This window comes from Camarhynchus parvulus, chromosome 2 (assembly GCF_901933205.1).
Source record: "Camarhynchus parvulus chromosome 2, STF_HiC, whole genome shotgun sequence".
Classification (NCBI taxonomy): Eukaryota; Metazoa; Chordata; class Aves; order Passeriformes; family Thraupidae; genus Camarhynchus; species Camarhynchus parvulus.
The window spans coordinates 10,100,442-10,123,815 of NC_044572.1; the positions used below are offsets into that span (position 1 = coordinate 10,100,442).

At 36.8% G+C, this 23,374-nt stretch overlaps 1 protein-coding gene across 1 annotated transcript in view; it reads right to left on the reverse strand.

Annotated features, from left to right (window-relative positions):
* VIPR2 (vasoactive intestinal peptide receptor 2) overlaps positions 1–23,374 on the reverse strand; it is a 46,991-nt gene that overhangs the window by 9,922 nt on the left and 13,695 nt on the right. Inside the window, exons 3-8 of the mRNA XM_030943751.1 lie at positions 22,412–22,519; positions 18,657–18,754; positions 8,810–8,907; positions 5,154–5,295; positions 2,220–2,370; positions 1,180–1,240 (exon numbers count right to left, since the gene is read on the reverse strand). Of these exons, the coding sequence (XP_030799611.1) occupies positions 1,180–1,240; positions 2,220–2,370; positions 5,154–5,295; positions 8,810–8,907; positions 18,657–18,754; positions 22,412–22,519 (658 nt within the window). The remainder of the gene's footprint in view (positions 1–1,179; positions 1,241–2,219; positions 2,371–5,153; positions 5,296–8,809; positions 8,908–18,656; positions 18,755–22,411; positions 22,520–23,374) is intronic.

Genomic DNA, 23,374 nt, shown 5'->3' on the forward strand with positions numbered 1-23,374 from the left:
ACCAACTGGTCTTCAAGGTCCCTCCCAACCCAATCCATTCTATGATTCTATGAAATCAGCTAAAACATCAAGCACACTGGGCATTAGACATCCATTAGACAAGGTTGTTGACCTTTGTGGGAACCAAGCTCAGTTTCACTTTGTGTAAGGACACTTGTCCAGTGTGCACTTAATGCTGACCTCTGGGTAGCAGGAAGATCTAAAGCAACTGCCAGGTGTAACTGGAATTACATAATTTCTTGTGGGATATGCAGGTTCCAAGCCTGGAACTTGTTTGTGAAAATGTGAGACTGAACCTGAAGTTCTGTATGAAAAACGGAATATTTAATTTTCACCCTGGGCTCAGTACTTTTGATCCAAATACTCTTAAGTGCTCTGAAAGGTTAGTCAGATTAGAGATTAATTACCCTTTGGACTTCCTCTGTAATCATAATGACAAAAGGAAAAGGAGTTTGCCTTTGGTCTACACGTTAGACATCTTGCAAAGAAAGCCTTGAAATTATTTAGGATATGATTTTTCAGTTTAATTACAGAACAAATTGAAAAATAATAGTTGGACAAAACAGGACTACGCAAACTGCTTTTCCACTAGATAGTTTCCCATTCCTTGGAAGCAGCAGGATCAAGTCTGATTTTCTTACAAAATTCTTGTCTCAGTTCCCCTTCACATGCCAGGAACCAGGCTTAGCTCTAGTTAGCTTTAGCTTTACTTGGCTACGTGCATCTGACACCCTTACATCACATCACTTTTGGGAATGCAATTTATGTGTACCCAAAGTTATCTACACTTCAATCTCCTGAGTTCCCAGGTAGCAAATTAGCATGGCCAGTGCCTTCCTGCACACGTTGCAGCACTGAGCCCAAGGACCCCACTGCTGTTTCAAACATTATTTTGACTTCCCAAGCAGATAGCTCCAGATGTGGGTGTGCCAAGGAGTAACAGCGGTCATAACTTATCCTGCTCTCGCCTGCTCTCTGAGTTTTTCAAATAAACATCAAGCATAAAGCACAGCTGAAGAGCTCCCAAACACCTGCCCTTTTATTGGCATCTCTGAGATTTCAGTTCTGTGCTCGTCCCCTCCAGAGCAGCAAACCACCTTTGTGAGAGCAGCACCACACCCAAGGCAAGGATTGCACAGGCATGGGGGGATTTAAACTTTCTGTCCCACACACACTCACCCAGTGTCCTCTAGAATGATCCGTGTCACCGTCCATGTAATAATGAATATTGTAGGAATTCCTGAAAAATGCCAAAGATGTTTAGAGAATGATCACAAAATTGCAATTCCACAAAAAAAAAAAAAAAAAAAAAAAAAAAAAAAAAAAAAAAAAAAAAAAAAAAAAAAAACAGTTCAGCCTGCTAGTAAGCAGCTATTCCCCAAAATATACAGCATATTGTAAAGAGTTCAGTGAATGGAAGGAGAGGTCCATCTATGAGCTACATGATTACACGCATACATCAGTAATTAATGTATTACAAACAAAGACTGCAGGGAAGTGAGTTTATTTCTCATAGAAATGCAGCCATAATTACTAATACACAAAAAAATGCCTTTCTTAGGTTTCTTGCAAGGTGTCAGAGGGACTTACAGGGAAATAGATACAAGTTATGCATTCCCAATGCACCTCCAAGGACTGCAATATAAAATAAAAGTATAAATAATTTCATAAGGAACCTTGTCCACACACTGGTTTATTCTCATTTCCCAGCAACACCCAAATGTTTTATGACCACCTATTACTGGAAGTATTAAAGTGTTCCATATAAATATCATGGTACTTTCTGTAAATGAAAGGAATATATGTATTTAAAACCAGATGGACAGTATTATTGGGCTTTTCAAAAAGGAAAATTGCATAGTATAGCTCATGGCTGTGCAGCTAAGCTCTAATGTTCCTCACAAATTAGGACACCTGAACCATATGTTTTGCAGTGGCAGTCCTTGCAGCAGAGCAACCCCTGGGTGTGGTGCAGATGGCACTGGTGAAAGCTGTGCCAGGGATGAAGCCAGCAGTGAAGAGCTGCTCCAGAAGCTTTGTGCCTGCTCTTTCCCATGCTGCAGCAGCTGCAACTGAGCTGGAGCTGAGCTGAGCTGAGCAGCCTGTGAGTCTGAGGAGTCACCACCAGAGACAGCTCAACTACCTTGGTGTGAAACACTGAACCTGACCAACACACACAGAGAAAAAAGACCATTACTGGGAGATGTGCAAGTTCTTACCCCATCCTATCAGCAGGTAGATGGTGAAGTGTCTGTTGGGGGAGAATATTAGCACAAGGAGGATGTGGAGGTAAAGTCCTTCTACTAAGAGCCAGTAAAAGTTTGCCATAACACCATACTGAAAAAACACCAGAATTGCCTTGCAGCCCACCTGAAATATGAGAAGAAGGAATTTGTCACAGGAAAGATATATTATAATATTTTATAAATATAATATATTATGCCATATTATTTTTATTACTACAGCCAAAAATCTCTCTTCGTAGTACCAATAAACCAGGTCCAGTAGAAATTTTTATCTTCAGTCAAGCAAATTGTGACATTGTAAATGTTACTGCATATATTAAAAGAAAGTGAATTATTAAAAATTATTTAGATGGCTCTCATTGCAAATTCACTCAGAAAGTTAAAAAACTTCAAAGGATAAATATAGAAAAATATGGTGGTTATCAATAAATGCACACTTTTGCTATAGTTTGTTAATGAACATCTATAAAATTAAATTATCATCTACTAGAAATCTAATAAATACATTAAAACCTTACATGGCTTCCTAACACAGTAAAATTTAACAAAGAAAGTACTTTATGATTTTTCCAAAGCCAAATGTGAAACTGAGTAAAAAATACAACTTTAAGTGATGACTCAGTAGACTTAGAAGAAAAAGTTGGCTGGACTTTTAAAAATAATGTTTTCCCTTTAGAAAATGTTTTAGAATTTCTTAGTTAACAAAACACATAGATATATATCAAAAATTGTTGCTTATAGTCTGTGTGCTGGTCTTCAGAATTAATTTTCAGATGTCTGTGCTGCTGACGTTCCACAGTGCTGACTGCTGCTACTTTGGTACTTCCCAGTAGGAATCTGGGATGTGAGAATTGAATATGAAAATGTTCATATGGACTGAGAATGTGCCAAGAAATGTGATGATATAGTGAATGTAACAGACCACACAAACTAGACCAAATAAAATCTCTAGTTTCTACCAGCTTTACCCACTTATCCATTTTAAATACCCTTCATACCTGCATTTTTCTGTTAAAATTCCAAGTATACCAGATACCTAAGCGGGTAATTTACTCATTTTCAATGATTAATTCCTCTCCCTAAACATAGATGCTTATTAAGAAGTGAGATGCAGTCACCAGCTGCCAAGCCAGAAGGGCACAGACCTCCTCAGGGGGACTTCTTTGTACCCATCAGCCCCCCAGGATGTCTCAGATACCTCAGTGCATCCCAAGTAACATCCATGCCTGTGTACATGCTTATATAGAAAACTAAGGAAGAGTCCAAAACCTTGAATTCATTTAATCTGATTTTATCTGCCTATTTTGAAAGCTAGCTAACTTTGGTAAGACTGATCTCACCTCTGGACTTTGGGATATCCACTGCAGAACAGCAATGGGCCAGAAAATGTAATATGAATAAAATTAAGCATTTCAAAATGTGTGAAAAGTTGAAATTTTCAAGCAAGTTGAAATTTGCTTTTATGCTTAGGACTCCTTACAATCAGATGAGCAGTGATAATTTTGTAATCCTTTATAAATTCCAATATTCCCTTGTATTACATTCTCAATTTACATACCAGAACCCTGCATCAAAGTATTTTCCCTTCCTCCTGCAGGTAATCCTGTATCAGCTGTGTTTGCCCGTGCTGAACAGTGAAGGTATCTATCAGTAAAGTTAGCCACAATTAACTCTCCATGTAGTCCAGAGCCAGGACCTACTTACAGAGCCTTATGGACTGTGAGTTTTAGACCTCTGTGAGTGCAGCAGAACTGTGGAACATCACACACACATGACAAAAATGCTGTTATGTGTGAAAGGCAGCACCAAGCCAGTGCCTGATAGACAGACCAGCCTTGTCAGGCTGGTGCCAGATCATCTTACACGCAATGCAACAGAAATTAACCAGCAGTCCACAAAATCTGACATATTTAAATAGGAATCTGACATATTTAAATAGGAAAGTATAGGGCTATGTAGCCAAGAATAATTGGAGAATAAAAGAAATTGCAGAAACCACATAGAATTTTGAGAGTCCAGTGAACAGTCTTTCAAGGACCTAAGAACTTCTGATTACCACTGGTAATCTGTCTGCTATCTACTTTGCCTGACTGGGGTCTACTAACTCAGTTCCTGTTTTTCTCCATTAGAAATATCCCAGATTATGAATTCCCATATACAGCTTGGTATTCACTGCTAAGAACTTCACATTTTGAGACAATATGACTTCATCAAGACAAAAATAACTTATTACTTTTTTTTTTCCTCACAAGCTTAAACTGTAATAAATTAAAATTAGAAGGGATTTTTGACTGTAACAACAAAGCAGCAAATGGGGCATGTCATATAGAGGTCAGTTTTGCAACAGCAAGACTTGGGATTTTTTTAAATCCTGTACATGAAAATGCAGTAAACATATTAGCTTGCCAAGAATGCAGATGACACTTCTGTCATAGCCCAGAAGTACTGAGGAGTTAATGAAGACAGTTCCTGCAAATATTTAATTTCCTGAGTTATTCCCTCCCTCCACTGATACCTGTCCAACTCCTGGACCTCTGATAAAGCTGCTGGAACACTTCCAGAGGAGCTGCCTTTAATCACTCCCAGCTGATGGCATTCCTGTTTGTCTTCAACCCTCCCAGCTGATTAATACAGTGGCCATATTTATTCAGAGATGTATCTGGTTAGAAATTGTCTTGGCTGATGACAAGTTGTCCTTCATGGACATGCAAACAATGTTAAGATCTCCTAACTTGTGCTACGACCTTCTTTATCTGGATACATCTAACACTCCATTTTGCTAGTCATTATATTGTCTTCAGAATTGTCTACACTGAAATCTTGGTTCTCCAAAATATTTAAAAGGATCAGGGAGGAAAATTCAGTGACAGAACAGTGTTACACCAGGTAGCGAATGAGGTTTATTACCCATGAGGTTTGATCCTCTGGACAGTGAGCTGTGTTGGAGCTGGAGTAGAGAATATCATCCTTGACTAAAACAGAGATTGCTTTTAGAATGAAAGAGAGGAACAGGTTCAGATGGATGTAGTTCCGAGTACAATGAAGTTTTCTAAAAAGAGATTTAAAAAGAAGCATTTTAGTTTATGATGCAGAAACTGTTGAACAGACTTCTATTACTCTGTGGACATTTCTTAGCAATACGAACCTTGAGCAAGAGCATATCCTTTCCTTTTCTGTCATTTTGTCAATCCTGCCTTGCTGTTTTCTTTCATCTCTTATGTCTGTTCAGTATCACAGATTAAAAGATCCCAGTGGTATTTCTCTCACATTTTAACATAACATAATAAACTGACATAATAAGCTGACAATAAACACAGGCTATTGTATCCTTCTGTGTGTGCACTCATTCCAGTGTTTTCCTTGCAAATACAACTTTGATTATCCTGGATATATTTCAGATGTGCACTCACCTATTATTTTCTGGTTTAATTATTTTATTTAACTCCTGTATTTTGCTACAGAGTGACTTTTGATCCTATGATGATGGTGTATGCAGGAGCAATTAAAAATGCATTCAGAATATTTGATCATCCTATCCTTTATGTGCAATGAATGCAAAACTTCTTTAGTCTGGTAGCCATGTGAAAGCCTTACAAACAAATGACAGATAAAAGATTCCATGTAAGTGAATGAATGTTCAGAGGAAGCAAGTTAGAAGTTGAGGGCTTTTCCCTTAAAATACAGTTCCTTCAAGATTTTCCTGTTTAAAATATTCTTTTTATAGAAAATCTCTAGAAGCCAAACTGCTAAGAGGTTTTTGTGGTCACAACCAACACCTTGAGCTGCACCTGGAAATAGATCAGAAGCCAAGGCATTTTAGCAAGCATGAGCAGTGAAAACATGATGATGCAATAGGTGTAATGGCAGCGTGCAGTGGCAACTTACGAGTATTCTTCCAGTTGTGATTTTTATCAAACATACATAATTCATTCTGAAAATACTGAAGCAAGGATAGTTACAGTGAGTGCAAGGAAATAAAGAATAGATGTGCCATGCTAGCCCTTAATTTGGCTAAGGATATAATACCAGGCTGAGTTTTAAACAGCTGTCAAAAAATGCAGTGATTGCTGTGGCCATGCACATCCCACTATGATGTTGGACTGCATCATGTGTTCCTGTGGAATTCAGAGATACATGCAAGATGCAAATAGGAGGAAACTATTTTTCTTGAATAACTCATGTACATGATTAGTTATTCATCCCATTCAGTAGCTCAAATAATAAATGTTGGATATATACCAGGCTGTCAAACCAATATTTTGGAGTTAGTGGGCAGAAATTAATTCAACTCGCTTTGCTGGGAGACCCCAACATTCCCTGCAAATAACAGAGAAAGATTCATCTTGAAGGGGGGCTTAGAAGAACATATGTTGCCTCATGAAAAAAGTCTGGTTTTCCCTGACTCAACTGGAAGCCTGGGAAAAAAATATTGCCAGTTAAATATTTAAACTGAAGTTGAAAATTTTGAGCACACCTTTTAAATGCTTGACTTGTTACACCTTCACATTCACATGTCTGTAATTCTCTGTATTAAATGTGGTTTTAGCTTTTAGCAGTTTTGAAACTGCAGTAATCTGCATTGGGATCTGCCTGGAGTATTTGCTGGTAGAAGGAGTATAACCATGACTGGCTCAATTATTTTTTTAAAGGTATTCCAAACATAACTATGGGTTATGTATCTGTTCTGAATGGTCTCTGAAGATTTAGATATTGAGAAAATTTGATGGCAGACTGAAAGTCTTACAGAACTCACCACGGGAAAATTTCATGAGAGGAATGAGGCTCTGACAAACAACATGCTGTTTTTATGTATTATTTGTATTTCCTTTCTACCAAAACTGTGAGATGCCCTTTCTTGCCTTTCTTGGTCCCAAGTGGAGCAGAAAAGCTGTGTGAAGTTCATAATGGAGAATATAAAGGCTATTCTGTTAGACAGGTGGAAATGATACATAAAGGCATGAAGGTGGAGAGATTGAGAAAAACTGATAAGACCAGTAAAAAGTTATTTTACAAGCTGAAGATTTAAAAGTTATTTTACTAGTTGAAGATTGCCTTCAGTCTGAGAACAGTCACAGAAATCAGGCAAAAGCAGCAGGCAGTACTGCCTTTCCTAACACTGCCTAACAAAAACATTACAGATCCAGCACAATTATCCACACCTTTACTACTGTGCTTGGAACTGGTGAAGTTTGTACCTTGAGCACCATGTTCAGTTCTGGGCCCCTCATTTCAAAAAGGATGTTTCTGGGGTGCTGGAGGGTGTCCAGACAAGGGCAATGAAGCTGGCGAAGGGTCTAGCAAACATGTCCTGTGCAGAGCAGCTGAGGGAAGCGGGGTTGTTTTGTCTGGAGAAGAGGAGGCTCAGGGGAGCCCTCACTGCTCTCTACAACCACCTGAAAGGAGGGCGCAACCAGGGCGGGGCTGGTGCCTTTTGCCATGATTCAAGTGAAAGGATGAGAGGAAATGGCCTTTAGTTGCATCAGGGGAGGTTCAGATTCGGTATAAGGCAAAAAGTTTTCACTGAAAGACTGGTTAGGCATTGGAATGAGCTGCCCAGGGAGGTAGTGGAGTCAACTGTTTTTGGAATTGTTCAAAAGGTGTTTGGATGCAGCACTTGGGGATATGGTTTAGGAGTGATTATGGCGGTGCTGGATTGGTGGCAGGAGTAGATGATCATGAAGGTCTCTTTCAACCTTGGTGATTCAGTGATTTGGTGATTCTGGGATTTACAGTTGGACAAATTAGTGATTGCCTTTGATTACAGTACCCCTGGAAACCACTCAGAAGCTTTTGCAAAATGTGGCTACACTCCTGTATTGTATTTGCTGGGAAATGTCCTGACGAAGCCAGGAATGATGAATCTGACTCCATGTTCTCAGAAGGCTAATTTATTACTTTATAATACTATATTAGATTAAAAATACAATACTATACTATACTAAAGAATACAGAAAGGATATTGACTAAATGCTAAAAAGATAATGAAAACTTGTGACTCTTTCCAGAGTCTCGACGGAGCTTGGCCCTGATTGGCCAGAGTCAAAACAATTCACACCAGAATCCAATGAAACAATCACCTATGGGTAAACAATCTCCAACACTTTCCACAAGAGCAAAACAAAGGAGAAGCAAATGAGATAAGAATTATTTTCCTTTTCTCTGAGGCTTCTCAGCTTCCCAGGAGAAAAATCCTGGGCGAAGGAATTTTTTCAGAGAATATGAATGCCACACTCCTGTCCAGTGGTGAGATCAGCATACAACTAATTCTCAAGAGCAATTCAAGGTGTTGATTTTAATAACCAAAGAGAAAATGCTTTATGTAATCTAATCATTCCTAAATTATTGTTCTTTCTTACATGGGCTGTAATGCCTGTAAATTTGTAAAATGCTTTGAAAATTGTTAGTATGATCATTGCTAGTAAAAGTCTAGTCAGCATTACATTACTGTCAGCTGTTTAACTGCAAAAAGTGTAAACTCAATGCATTTTCTAAATAGCTGAGCAATCAGACAACAGTTAAAGATGTCTTATCATTGTTAATATGTACTCATGAAAAACACATACCTGAAAAGGCAAAGAATTATACTTCCTGTTGTAAGAGCAATCAGAGATACGCTGTGTCCAAGGGTATAAATTGCTTTCACCCTCACATAGAAGTTGACCTGCACAGAAAAAAATATATGCAAAAACTACTTACTGATACATCAAATTGTCTGTGAAATGATGTAATTGTCCATTAAATAACTCTGAAAGCTATAGCATGATTTTCATTCTTTGCTCTACAGTACACAATGAGAACATCTCTATTCCAACACATTTTGCAAGGCAGTATCTCAAGACAATTGACTTCAGTAGAAAATTCAGCCTCAGAAACTCAGAACACAGACCACAGTCTGGTACTATTCCGGTTGATAAGAGCATGTCAATGAGGTCAAATAAAGTATCAGATTCATCAATTTCCATGAATACAATCAAACTGGTAAGAGCAAGTCAGTTTGAAAGAATGGATTATCTCTAAAAGAGAAAATTTCCCTCAGTCCTTCTGCTCTAGAGTACTTTGTAATGCAGTTATACACGAATTTAATTTTAAAGACATGTTTAAGTCTCATTAATTTCTCATTCTAAACTTTAAAATACTTTATTAAATGGTGACACAAACCCTTTCTTTAGTGAAGTTACTTGCTAAAACTTGGAAAGGAAGCTTTTCAACAGAGGAAAAGCAGGCTGAAATGCACAGTCTGCTGATTAACTGCATATATCTGTAAACTCACCAACTACACACTATATTGTCCTATTCTGAATAACAACATCAAGAAAAATAGGGCCAAATATTTTCAGAATTAAACTTCTTCTCCATTTATGACTACAACAAAGTCATTAGACTGACATTAGTTTCCACTCAAGCTAAATAAAATATTAAAACAGTGAAGTTTTTTTATTACACTATGAAATTAAAGATTTTAAAAGCAACATAGAACATGCTACATATAAGAGACAGAATTTCAATATTTAGTGCACATGGTCACCATTTGCCTTTGCCAATGAAGCTGGTAAAAAGTAGCAAGGAAGCAACAATTGTAAGTAAACTGACATAGCCAAAGGAATCTCAAATTACTTTAGTGTATTTATTTTTATAGCACTCAAAAGGCCAAGTAAGGAGGTTATTTTAGTAATCCCAATTCATGATGAAATTAGCTGAACAATTCCTTTGTAAATGTTATACAGATATGGAAAAGGCAAAATGAAATGTGAAATGAATGAAGACTCTTGCAACTGCTCTGTTGTAGATATGGTTAAAGTGGAAAAATACGGGAAGCAACTGCCATGGATCTAAGTGCATTCATAGCAACTGTTATGTTGTTATATAGTTCAACCATTAGATTGTAGAAATTATCTTTTGGTATAAAGAAAGTAGCTGTTCAAACTGCATTGGGATGATTGAGACATGCCCAACAAGAAAGATGGACTGGTTTAATTTTTCATCATTCCACACCATTTCGAAAATTCTGTCCAGATTTGATTTCAGGAAAACTCCACTGACTGAGACCCTTGGAACTGGAAATTCAAATTGGTTTCGGAATTCATAAATGAAGGAAAAAAAGGTGGACCCTGCATGAAGTTACTAACAAAGCATCAGTTGTCCAGCCCCAGTGCTGTAATGCTGCCTTGAATTTATCCTCTGGCCATGTCCTCTGAGCTTGACAGAAACTGTCAGGTTGCTGCACATGAAGTGACTCTGTCGCTTCGCCCTGCTAGGGAGAGCAGAAGAGGTTGTCTTCTGCCAGAAAAAAAACCACACTGTTTCATGTAATGTTTCTGGCATTCTGTTACACACATGACCCCTACAACAAATAGTCTGGCTAAAATCAAAAGAAGAACCCTGTGTGATTTTAGCCCAGCAAACAGCTGTCAGCAGGACTGAGTCTCTCTGCTGGCTGTTCCTTGGCCAAACAGATGAATGGGAAATAAGTGCATGGAACCATGTCAGGATTGAAGTTAATCAGGCAAGAGTCCTTGGACATAACCTTATAATGACAATGGTCATTTTACTCAGGCTAGGCATGAGAAAATAAGAAATAATTACACAGTTGAAATTATTTTATCATATGATAATAATTATCCTTATTCTACACTTGAAATGGTAGAAAAGAACATGTTTCGCTTTTTCTCTGACATTTTAGCGGTTTAGTTTTATAATGGGGAGAAATCTTAGACGCTACACATTTCTCTATGATCAAAAATTAACCCTGCTTCTCAAACAGTTGCAAAGGTAAGTAAACACTAACCCATTTTTAATCCATTGCATCAAAAATAAAAATTATTCAAATTTATGTGTTTTGATTTTCCAAAAAAATTTAGATGATTAGAATGCTTTAGATTATTAGCATGAAGCACTTTATCAGACTCAGCACCAAGGATGATGCGATCATACTGCTCCTTACATTTTCTGTACGAACATAAAAGATGTGTCTTAATTTGCCTGTAAGACCTCTATAAATCCTAGTGACTCCACAAAAAAAGAAAAAATTAGTAAATCCTGTTTTCAAATTATATGTCAGTTAAACAAACAAACTCTATAAAACCAAAGAATTAAATTCCACATTGTGCTGTGGCAATTGAAAACTAGGAAATTCATTAGACTAATATTGACTTAGTCACAGCTATTAAATATTTGTCACTCATCTGTATTTTAGCTAGTACCCTTTAGAAAGAAACTCTTTGTATTTTGTTGGTGCAAAAGAAACAGGCAAAGCAATGCCAAATCTGATAGCACAAAAAACAGTGACCTTTGTACAAAATAGGATATCTTATTTATTTCTTACTGCTCTGTAGGAATAGTAATTACCCATGTCTCAAGTAACATTAGCTTCAACCTCCAAACTTAAAATATAAATGTGTAAGATTGTCAAGAATAAAATGACTGTAACAAAGGCATGGACTGACCAAAAGAGAATTTCAGATATTATATTTTCAACATATTTTAACACAGAAGAAATATTATAACCCCCTCAGATTTTATAGCTCTTTTCAAAGGAAAAACTCATTCAAGTCTTAGACATGAAACTGAAATCCCATTATGAAATTGAAATGACATGAACTTTTCTGCAGGTCTAACAAAATCAGAACATAGTAATAACAGCTGGCCTCTGCAAAACATTCACATGATTATTTAAGCAATACTGACTGCAAAACTGGAATCCAACTATTTATTTTTAAACTTCTGAGGAAAACATGAAAATTACAACCACAAAACCAAAGTCATTAGATGGTTGGGTATTGAAAAAAAATCAGTGGCTTATGATTTTCAGAAAAAAAGAATGGAAATGGTTACAGGAAGTGTAAATGCTTTCTAAAGAGTTAATCCTAAAATGTTTCCTTTTTTTTTTTTTTTTGTGGCTACTTAATGTTAATAGGTTTTAAAAGGGCATAAACACCTACATATAAAATGAAATTGGATCAGTACAAGTTTGCCTAATTTGTCTTAAATAAATTTTTTGGAAAGTCTATTTTTAGGCACACTTGTGTTTTGTTTTCTTAGAAAAGACACCTGCTTCTGCTAATGTTTCCTTTAAATTTAGTTTTGTGTTATTTTTACTAAGTTCAGGAGACAGAATTCTTCTGTTTATTTACAAAATAGCACAGAAGAGCAGAGACACTTCCTAGGCAAAGCTGTCACCCGGCAGATCTCCCAACCTCAGCCTTGGTTTGGAAGGACCTCTAGGGGTGAGAAGGTACCTCAGTGCTGAAGGAGAAAACACGGGAGAAAGTTAAGGGCTTGATTATTTGTCCAAAGGAGTTTTGCTGTTGACTAGAAATCACCCTTAATGTAAAAGAAAAACCCTCAACTTTTTATTCATTTCCTTCATCATTGCTAAGGAATATAAAACCATTATCGTCCCAACTGACTCCTCATTTTGTTTATTCCATGGGCTGATATAATCCTGTAATACTGCATGTAGGAGTTTCCTCTTAATAGACATAATTACTTACAACTGTATTAAAATTTGTGATCCTAAATTGTCATTATTCATGTGTCAATATTTGAATATTTAATAATATTTGAATACTCATACTCGAAGAATGTATCAGAAAATCTTAAAATGTACCATGTAAAATAAGAACGGGGCCTAGAAAATTAGTTCAATGCCTTAGAAACACTGAAATGAGCAAATGCAAATAGAAATGGAGTAAGGAACCCTAGTTTTTTCATTGTGCAAAATTAACTTCAACAAGGCAGTAGCCATTTTTAAAATTTTGTACTTATACAGAAATAAAGATAAATTGAGATAAAGAGATGGATTACATGTTGTGGAAAATTTAACTTTCTCTTATAGGACACTTCTACACATTTTAAAACTATGTATGTAGAGAAGAATAGAATTTACTAAAAGACATGTAATAAAATTGGTATTCCTCATGGCATTTAATAATCTTTATACAAGTAATCACTGATATCTGTTTTCTGATATTTTTCCTTCAATTCACTTTGAGCCTAAACACCACCCAGAAAAAAGATGAGATCAGCAGTGCCATAAGTATCTCTTAGTAATAGTGGCATCATTAATTTTAATCATGCCAGTCAGAATGTCTTCTTATTCAAAGTTCCCTAACCATAGTGGGAGAGATGATGACTTTAAAAATGCACAAACTTCCACATTTTCCTATGTAAATGTGTATCAGCAGATGTATCTGTGAATGTGAACACTCGTGGACTGGAATTTAGCAATTTATTAATATTCTGCAATTAAAGCAAATTCCCTCTGTGCTCTACAAGAGAGAATACCAGCTGATATTTAGTCCTAGTCCTCATTTGAAGTCATTGGAAGATTTTTTGCACTTATTTTAAGGAATACTGGTCTCTTGATCACACCTCATTGAAAAATATTAATGAAAAATGCAGCATAACATACATAAATTTAACATGACTTACAGGCACAAGGAAACCCATTGGTAGATGTCTGCCTTGTGTCAGATTTTGGTGAGAGGCAAGGGCTCAATTTAGACTCACTGCAAACAATGCATTATTCCAGAGCAATGATCCACTCCACAGACCGCAGCAATGCATTGTTGGAACTCAAGAAATTCTTCTAGCTGTCCTGAAAGACTCAAGTCCCTGGCAAGGGGCTCAGGGACTTTGGCAAGGAGCCAAAACATTGGTGCTTTCAATTTTAACCTATGGAAACAATTACTAACTTTGTGCAAAGAGTTACAAGCCATAAAGTTTTGAGTAAAATGTTAGTGAATTTATCACCAGGTGAAAATGCAGAATTTTGAAGTTTTTAGAATGGGGGTTTAGGAGGCAAAATAGAAGAATCTAGGCATGTCCAGTGTTTTTCTTTTTTTTTTTTAGTTTCTATCTTCTGCTGTGATAGTAGCACTTTTAGATTAATTTAAAGACAAACTGTCTAACAAAATGCTAGGTATTAGAAAATTATTGTAAATAATGTTCACGTCGTTTTTAGTATAAAAAGATAACACCACCCTAGAAGCAGTCAGTGTGCCATAAACTGACGTACTAGACAAATCTCAAATCGGAGAATGTTACAGATAACAGAAAATAAACAACTTGGAGAACGAGAGCTAAGAAATCTTATCTTCTTCTTCTTCTTCAGTCTTGAAGCTAAAAAAAAAGACTTTCTAACACCTTGAGGTCATCTCGACACCAAAGATCCCGTCAACGCATCTGTTTTCTAGAGGCAGCTACAGCCAAGGCTCTGCTCATGTCAGTGCCTGCACTGCCTCAGCTCCCCTGGTCTGGGGAGATGCTTCTGCTGTTCATCCAGGGTGATGAGAGCACTCCAGGAACTGGGCAAATGGGGGATGCTTCTTCCATGGATGATTGTGGGGGCCAGAGAACCAGCCAGGGAAAAGCTTGCTGTCCCCCCCTGGAGAACCAACCCTGAGCCACAACCTTGTGTTTAGGTCGAGCAGAAATCTTGCCCACCCACCCCCAGAGGTCTTTGCGCACATATGTTGATTTCTCCCACCCCATTGGCCCTTCCCCTTTGCTCTGCCCCTGCGCCCATACCCTATTGGTTCCCCAATTTTGTCCCGCCCCTCACGTTTCCCATATAAACCCCAGTTTTCCCTGGCTCCTTGGTGGTTTTGGCCTAGGCACCCTTCACAGAGGGCCCTGCTGTCAGTACAGGCGGTTACTCTGTGCAAGGCCAGACAAGGCTCCTGTCTCTTTCTCTGCGTTGCCCAGAAGAAGCTGAAGCAGAACACCACTCCCAGGCCTGAGAGAAGGATGTGCCTGTGCCCCTGAGCCCTTCTTAGGACCCTTCCTCAGGAAGGTCACAGCACCTTTACCACCAGTCCACTGCAGCAGATGATGCTTCTCCTACAGGCACCAGTATCAGCACACTTAATAGCCCTGAGGATCTTTCCATAAATTTCTCTTCGTGTGACACTACACATTCAAATCACACAGCCTGAAGCTTGTATATAGCGGAGCTTTTGTGTGATCTAATAAATTCTGGGCCTAAGATCAGACAAAGCTGTATTAACTGATTCAGTCATTATTTTAAATAAAGTGGACACATTTCAGTGCTGTACATTCACCAGACATCTTGATGTATATTAATAATGCTGACAGAGTTTAATACTTTCTGACAACAGCAAGGACATGTCTCCAGCTTGTTCAGTCTAGGTAGAAGATGTCAAATTATGTCAAGGAAAGACTGCAGTGAGCCTTGAGTTGGGTTAACACACCTTGATGTGTGTTTCTAGCATGGTCAAATCAAGCTTGCTTTTTTTGCTGTTTGCATGTTGTACTGCCTTGAGCTCCACAGAAATATAAAATGGAAAAAAAATATTCTTTTCTGAATACCTAAGATGAACCTAAAACTTGATCTCCAAGGTTACCAGTAACTAGTTTATTTACAGAAAAAGGTCTGGAGGCATATAATAGAGGTTTAGATCTACGCTTTGATGCCATAACAACATAAAAATATTTTGTTCAGACATTATCATTGTTGCACTTTAACCCCTGCAGCAACAAAACATCACACAACCACTCCCTCCCTGCCATGGGGTGGGGAGGACAACTGGGAAGAAGGGAAAACCTGGGTTGGGATAAGAAAAGTGATGTCCAACTCCATTGCTCAGCAACCCTTGACCGATGCCAAGCCCATCCCTGAGCAGCAGCTGAGAACTCCCAGCCAACTCCTCCTAGTTTATATACTGGACATGACATTCTGTGGTGGGGAATGTCCCTCTGGCCAGCTGGGGTCATCTGTCCTGGCCGTGCTCCCTCCCAGCTTCTTGTGCACCTGCTTGCTGGGAAGCTGAGAAGTCCTTGACTTAGGCTAAGCACTACTTAGCAACAGCAAAACACCAGTATAATCAAATTATACCAAATTATCAACATTATTCTCACACTAAAATAAAAACAGCCCTGTACCAGCTACTAGCAAGAAAATTAACTCTATCCCAGCTGAAACCAGGACAGTCCTATTGATCAAACTGATCCCCCCAAAATAATGGCAAGAGAGGTAAAGAGCACTAAGATCTAACATAGAATAAACCAAGGGTTTTGTATCAGGCACTTACAGTTAATTTAAAAATGTTAAGAAATAGTTTCTTTTTATAAAACCTGCTAATATATCATTAACATGAAATAAAAAAGGAACATTTTAATTTGAACATAAAATCAATACAAACTGTGGAAGCATGCAAGATCTTTCAGTGAGGAAATAAGAGGTGACATGTTTATGCTATTTTATAATAAGCTTCCTCATTTCAGTGCATTTTTAAGCATAGCAATTTGGTACCTGTTAACAAATTATTCAGTTCCTCACAGATCTATATAATTTAAATCTTCTCTAGAATATTCAAAGCTGCCCAAAATAAATGCATATCTGCAGAGACAGATATGCCTCTGTATGGGCATATATATATACAATATGTAGAATATGTACAGACATAAGCCCCCTTTAGATTAAAGATGAAAGTCAGTGTCTTAAAAGACAGAAAAAAACCCCAAAGGAATAAATACTTAGTTGGAGCTATAATAGAAATCCATTCAGCACTGAAGATGCAGGCACCAAACTTAGACCAGGAACAGTTTCTACTCCTCTAATACTGTCTTCAAAACAAAACATAAAAAAGAACACTTAGGACTCACTCTAGGAAAACTATTTTGCCACCTTCCCTAAAATATTAGTTAATGTAACCTTGAGGATACTCTCATATACTTCATACCCCATACTGCAGAGCATGTTGTTTCATGACATTTTTATGCCCAGAACATTCAGTATCCAAATATTAGGACTTTATTTTTAGCTCTCATAGCTGAAATATTAGATTTAAAAGAAACCAAACAAACTATTCTGATTTATGATGAGTAAAGGTTTTGGTTTGAGGGGTTACCATTGAGCACCAAGATCTGAATTCAAGAAAACATCTTCTGTGAAAACAAGTAGCTGGTGCAGAACCTCAAATGCCTCCTGAAATCTCACTACTGCATGATACTTACATTTTTCTATTTACTCTATGATTTATATTGTATGTATGATATTATATTGATTGTCTGTCTCCCAATAATTTTCCAGTACCTGCTTTCCACATCCCTCTCCTGATTTTCATCCTCACACTTTTATTATTTGCTTTTTTCCAAGGCTTTTGCAAATGTTGCTGCTATATGCTATTTCAAGTTGTCTAGGTTAATTCCTGCAAGTATATTCAATTTGCATTTCATTCACCTCCTTTGACTTACTAATGAAAATGTCAAACAAGAACTGCTTTTCTATTATACTAGTTAATCTTCTAACTGTTTTTCACTACTCGAAATATTATATCTTGGTAATTTCAATTTTTATGTTTTGACCCATTTTCACACCACACAGCAATTCCTGGGTTCAGTGACAATGTTTAAAGTGGCTGTTTTAGCAGTAATACATGTGTGTTCCCAAGCTGTCAGATGACGCAGATGTTTCAGAATTTGTCTTCAGAAAAGTTGGGGAAACAATATATTCTCTCAATTTTTCTCTGTTTTCAACTACAGTATATGGTTGGGGTTTTAAATAGAAAAAAAAAAAAGTGAAAACCTTCCTGGCTTAGCTGGAATACCAGTGCATCTCTGCAAGCCAGACAGAACTGATCTGCTACAGCTATTCCACACATGCTAAAATCCAGGGAAAAAGTCCAACTGGCCCTCATGAGAGAGCTTAATCCATATTGGGTAACAAGAGTTTTACTGACACTATGAGCTCACCCTTGTAAACAAACTCTTGCTCTGTTATCCTCAGCAGAAAAACAGACAGAAAATGCATAAAACATGATGGTAAAAACCCTTCCTTCAACAAAAAGAGATAGTATCTGCAAAGTGAACAAATTCAGTTTTCTGTGCATAGTGCATTTAGGATACCTTGATAGCTTTCTGAATAACTTACAACTGCTTGCACAATTTCAAGTTCAATATAAATCTGCCAATAACTCCAATGACCTAAATCAATTCTATTTTACTTATAAATTTAACACACGGAATCAACCAAGTGGTGCATGTAACATTAACAGAGTAGAGCAGATTATTAGTATTAGGTTTTGAGATAACTTTTAAAAAATATTCTTTTGCAATAACAAACTTCTAGAAACAACACAATGCAAAACATATGGTGCACCAGCTGAGTAGCACTGCAGTGTTAGATATACAGATGCTTCACTGCAATAACCAGCTGTTTATAGCCTTGAGTTTCAAACAGTTACTGAGTTCTACATTCCTGATTTTATCTCATTAGACAACTGCAATCCAAGCGTATTGCAACCAATGCTATGAAAAATTTCTAAAGATTTTTATTCAATCTCATTTTTATTCAGTCTGAGCAAAATGGGATTTATTTAGAAGCAGAATATATCTGAAAGCTGTACTGAACACCATCATCTAAATGAATAGAAAAAGTATTTTTCCTACCTTATAGTCATCTTCGTAGTCATTATATCCACAAGTGCTTAAGATGTCAGGAAATATATCCGACCATCCATTACTCGTACAATTTTTGCTGATGTTTCCTGTAAAGCAAAATTAGAGAGTTTAAATCAGAAAGATTCAAAACTCTCCTCATCAATGACTCCTTAGACAATCTAACTGTGTCATTAGCTGATCACAACCTAGCTCTTTTTCCTTTGTTTCCTAGTACTCAACCCAGCCATTTCCTCTCATGTGCTTTTCATTCATATTCCTTTGGCTTTTAGTTTTGCTTGGAGTTGCCTTTGCACTACAGAAAACCAGAAGTAGACCCAAGACTTTTCCTTTGGTATAGCAGCTATTTCTGTTACACATCTGCAAAAGCCTAAACTGTTCTGGTGTTTTATTTAAAATACTCAGAAGGGAGCCATACACTTCACTATGTAAAGGGGTTATTTGTAGGTAAAGTAATTTGAAAGAAAAGTAATTTGAGTGAGAGTTGTTCTAACCTCTTATTTAAGGCTTTTGAGAAGCCAATACCAAGGAATCTACTGAAGACTTACAAAAGCTCTTAGACATTAAGATGATGACTTACTGCTACAGCAAATGTTGGTAAGTCTGGTAATGAAATTCAAAGGACAAGTTATGTCATAGGCTGAAGAATGAGGTAAAGATGCATGCTGAATTTCACCCTTTGAACCAATACTGAAACAATGTAGTGCTGGGAATGTACAGGATGTGTGGAAGTATGGAAAGGAATTTTGAACATTTATTAATTTCAGAAAGTTTCTGTTTGGCGCTGACAGAAAAAGTTGACTCTTTCCAGAGACGAAGTCACACAGATGACATGGGGGCAACTCATGATTCTACTTCTTAATCTAATTAAAATGAATTAATTTTCATGCAATATGGAACAATTTCAAGAAGGCAAAACAGAAAAGCCTCATGTCAGACGAAAGAATAGTCATCACATTTATTATAACTTACTATGTTATTCATAGCCAACTTCCCCTCACATTGCTTAGCGCAATTTGTATATCTATGATACTTGAAATCTGTAATAATATATTGCCTTGGTTTGGAGTTTACCACTGGTCTATAATTGAATTAAAGATTCCTGGTTTTCACCACAGAAAAATAAATTTACGTGCCATAGGTCAGTGTTGGTCAAGAAGAACCAAACTTGTTTATATACACTCCAAACTGAAGCTTTTGTGATCTTTATTTTGTTGATTGGTTACTGGAATTTCTTCTTTGTATAAAGTCTTCAGTGGAAAGTTGTAAATATCCCATAAGTGGTTCACCAGCCAACAACCAAATCTTTCCAGCTAATAAAAAGCCCTGACCTGAACCCACAGTCTCCTTAAACAACGGGACCACTTTTGCCATTTGGCATAGAAATGACATTTTTAAAAGAAAATGTCACCTATTTATACACTGCGAAGAGTCTTCACTTTAAAAGTACATCAAGATTCTCTGACCAGGCAGAGCAGAGGAATGTGTTAACAGAACCACAATTGTGTCAAAGCCAGTTTTGCAAGAAAAAACTCAATGTACTCAAGACACTGAAGCATTTTCTGCTTCAAATACTGCAGTACCTTCCAACCTAAAGAGAGTTGGGCAATGTTCTATGGAAGGCAATGTTTATTTCTACACCATCTTTTCATGCAATTAAGTATTTCAGATGCCAAACTTATTTAAAACCTTTAACTTGACACATACATTTGAATAATAACTTTCTGAGACTAATAAACTTGTAAAATACAGGAAAAACATTATAGGATAATATGATTGCTTTTACAGTAAAAATTCTTTTAATCAAAAGTTACTAATGTTCAATACAGAATTAATCATGTGGTATGCTTAAACTATAACAGAGCACCGCAGAAGAAATTTAGAACCAGCTCTCCAAAAGTTCTAAAGATGAGAAGAAAACTACTTTTTTAAATTCACAATTTAAATTGGGAAGTCCTTTAAGAAACTGATGGCATTTAAAAGCCTACTTGAAGTTTGGAATATTTGCATAAAAATAAGGTAGTCTAGATCATCTTGTAGTAGAATTTTAACTCCTCCTAAACACTAAAAGCTAAAACATACATCTCACAAATCTGGCTAAATAAAAAGAGTGAAATTTCTTGTTTGAAGGTATTTTCATAATTTTCCAATGTAAGAATGAAGTTAATTTGTAATGTGCTGTGTATGAATTAAATAGACTACATATGCCTGAGCGTAATCAGCTTATGAAAGTACCAAGATGCTTGGTTAGCTCTTCATTGAACAAACCATGCAAAATGTTTGTTGTCTTCCTTCTCTGAAATTTTAGAAAGACAAGGTTTAAAAAACACTCTTAATTGAACAGGAACCTCTAAAAATCAACCCTGTTAGTTCCACAAGGGAAGTAAACAGGTAGCTATGAAAAAAAAGCTGGATCAGGGAAAATGATAGCAAACTATAAAATGGATAAATATTTCAGTCTTGCTGACACCATGGTGAAGTTAGATAGGGTTGTAATGCACTGTGGAGGTTTCAGACTTAAATATTTATTGCAGATGTTTTATAGTAAAATTAAAATGGTGTTGTAATATAACTAAAGTTTGTGAAATAAACTCCAGAAAGAATGTGCATGCGCTAGCTTTTGGCAAATAGACAGAAGCAGTGTGATTTAATTCAGATTTTGAATTTTTGATATTTATTAGTTTGCCTTGTCTCATGACAACACTTTATTATCTTTGCTTGAGTAATTTGAAAACTTTTATAGATTTCACAACATTTAGTGACGATTACACATACTTTCCCCTTTACAAATTGTTTAGACTATCCATGATAAACTAATCAAGATTCACCAGTTCCAGGAATGAAAACCTTTGCTCATCTGTAGATTGTTTTACTTATCTATTTTTTACTGGAACAAGACTTATTCAACAGTTTTGAGTCTAAAGGTATTTTAGTCATACCCCAAATTAGCCTCTAAGTTAAAAGTAATACTGGGGGGATACCAATCCCCCCCCTTCCCTCACCCCAAAAAAAGAATTACATTAACTCTTGGTAACTTTCATCTTTCACCAGCTCTTCATGACAATGGTTTCCCACCTGAGCAATGGGGATAAGATTTTTCCAGCAGCATTTTGATATACATGTGAAATACTCTGTGTGCATCACCTATTTTCAAAACCCCTCTCAAATGCCACAGGGCAAAATATGATGTATTGACAAGATGGGGCAGAAGATGGGAGACTTAAACCAGTTAAATGTTTCAGCAGTCTGAGACACTGATGACCTCTTTTCAAGTTCCATTAAAAAGGAGAATAAAAGGTTTCATAATAACTACCTTAAATTGCAATAGCAGTAATTTTTAGGTATTATCTGTTAATGTGGGCTCTTTATTCTCATGATGGCAAGACAGAGCTCCCCTCCTGAGACACAGAGGGAACAACCTACATGTGGCCTGCTGGCAACTGTTAGAGATGTCAGTCAGGCTCAGCTGCCTTAGTAATTAACAAAATAGGTCAAAAAAGAGCAAGCAATGTCAGCAGCTTTGGTGAGTGTCACTGTATCAGAAATATACTTAGTATCTAACTCAAAGAACACCAAAAAGAACACAAAGATGATAATTTGATCTTTTCATGGTGTATCCTGAACAGCTCTGACAAGAATTTTTAATCTACAAAGAAAATTAAACCCCCAAATAAAACCATTTTTAGCACACTATGTTAAAGAATACCAGAGAGAAGCCAGTGAAAATACACCTTAAAATAAAATACCTGGTTTTCCAGAAATAAGGCTGAATACTTTTGGGCAAGGGACAGTGACAGTCTCTCCAATCTTCGCAGGACGCCAACAGGTGATGTTATCCCAAACCCCAACACATCCTGAAACAAAACCAGCATTAACAGCCTTGAAAGCTCGGTTTGCTTATAAAGACCTGGTGAAAGCTTTGGACAAGTGGTTCAAAAAATATTAGACTCCTTCAAGAAAGCTGAAAAGATGATATTTTCCATGAAAACTTTAAAGGAATCATAAGAGTCTGCTGATTAACCAGCCAATTTTGAGGTCAGTTAATACGTTGTTTGCAGATGTCTCATTAAAACAATGTCATTGTGATGTGAGGATGCTAAGAAAAAAGAAAGATTAAAAAGTAACTCCTAGCATTGATATGGATTATTAAGAATTGCAAAATTTTGAGAATTTCCTAATCACAGTTAAAATAGAGTTTTCTATCAAGCAGATTGAACATCACAAATAAATATGCAAGAAGGTCACTGGACTCAGCTCCACATATGACAGCCGTGCATTATGATTGGAGAGTGTTTGGAACAATAAGCACGGGCTTACAGAATAATCTCTCAAACTGAAAACCAGACATTTGACCAAAGAATGCTTCTATATATTGGTTTCAGGAAGAGCAGAGGGCCTTCAGATTTCATAGATATATTTTATATGGGCATTAAATGCTTGTTACAATTAGAAAGTAACTTGCTACAGCTTTGCCCATGTTGATATCCATATCAATGTGGCTCAAAGGCTGTATCTTGTGAATGAGTGTAAATCTTCCTATGGCTGCTTTAGGCATTTGGCTCAATCATGCCCTGTTTAAAGGGGTCTGTTTATAATGCATATCTTCTAAGCTAAGCAAAGAGCTATGAAAGTTTGTCAACACAAGCCTTGCAAGGACAAAGAAGCAAGGAAATGTTACTCATATTATCTCAGTTCAAGTTATTAAAAAA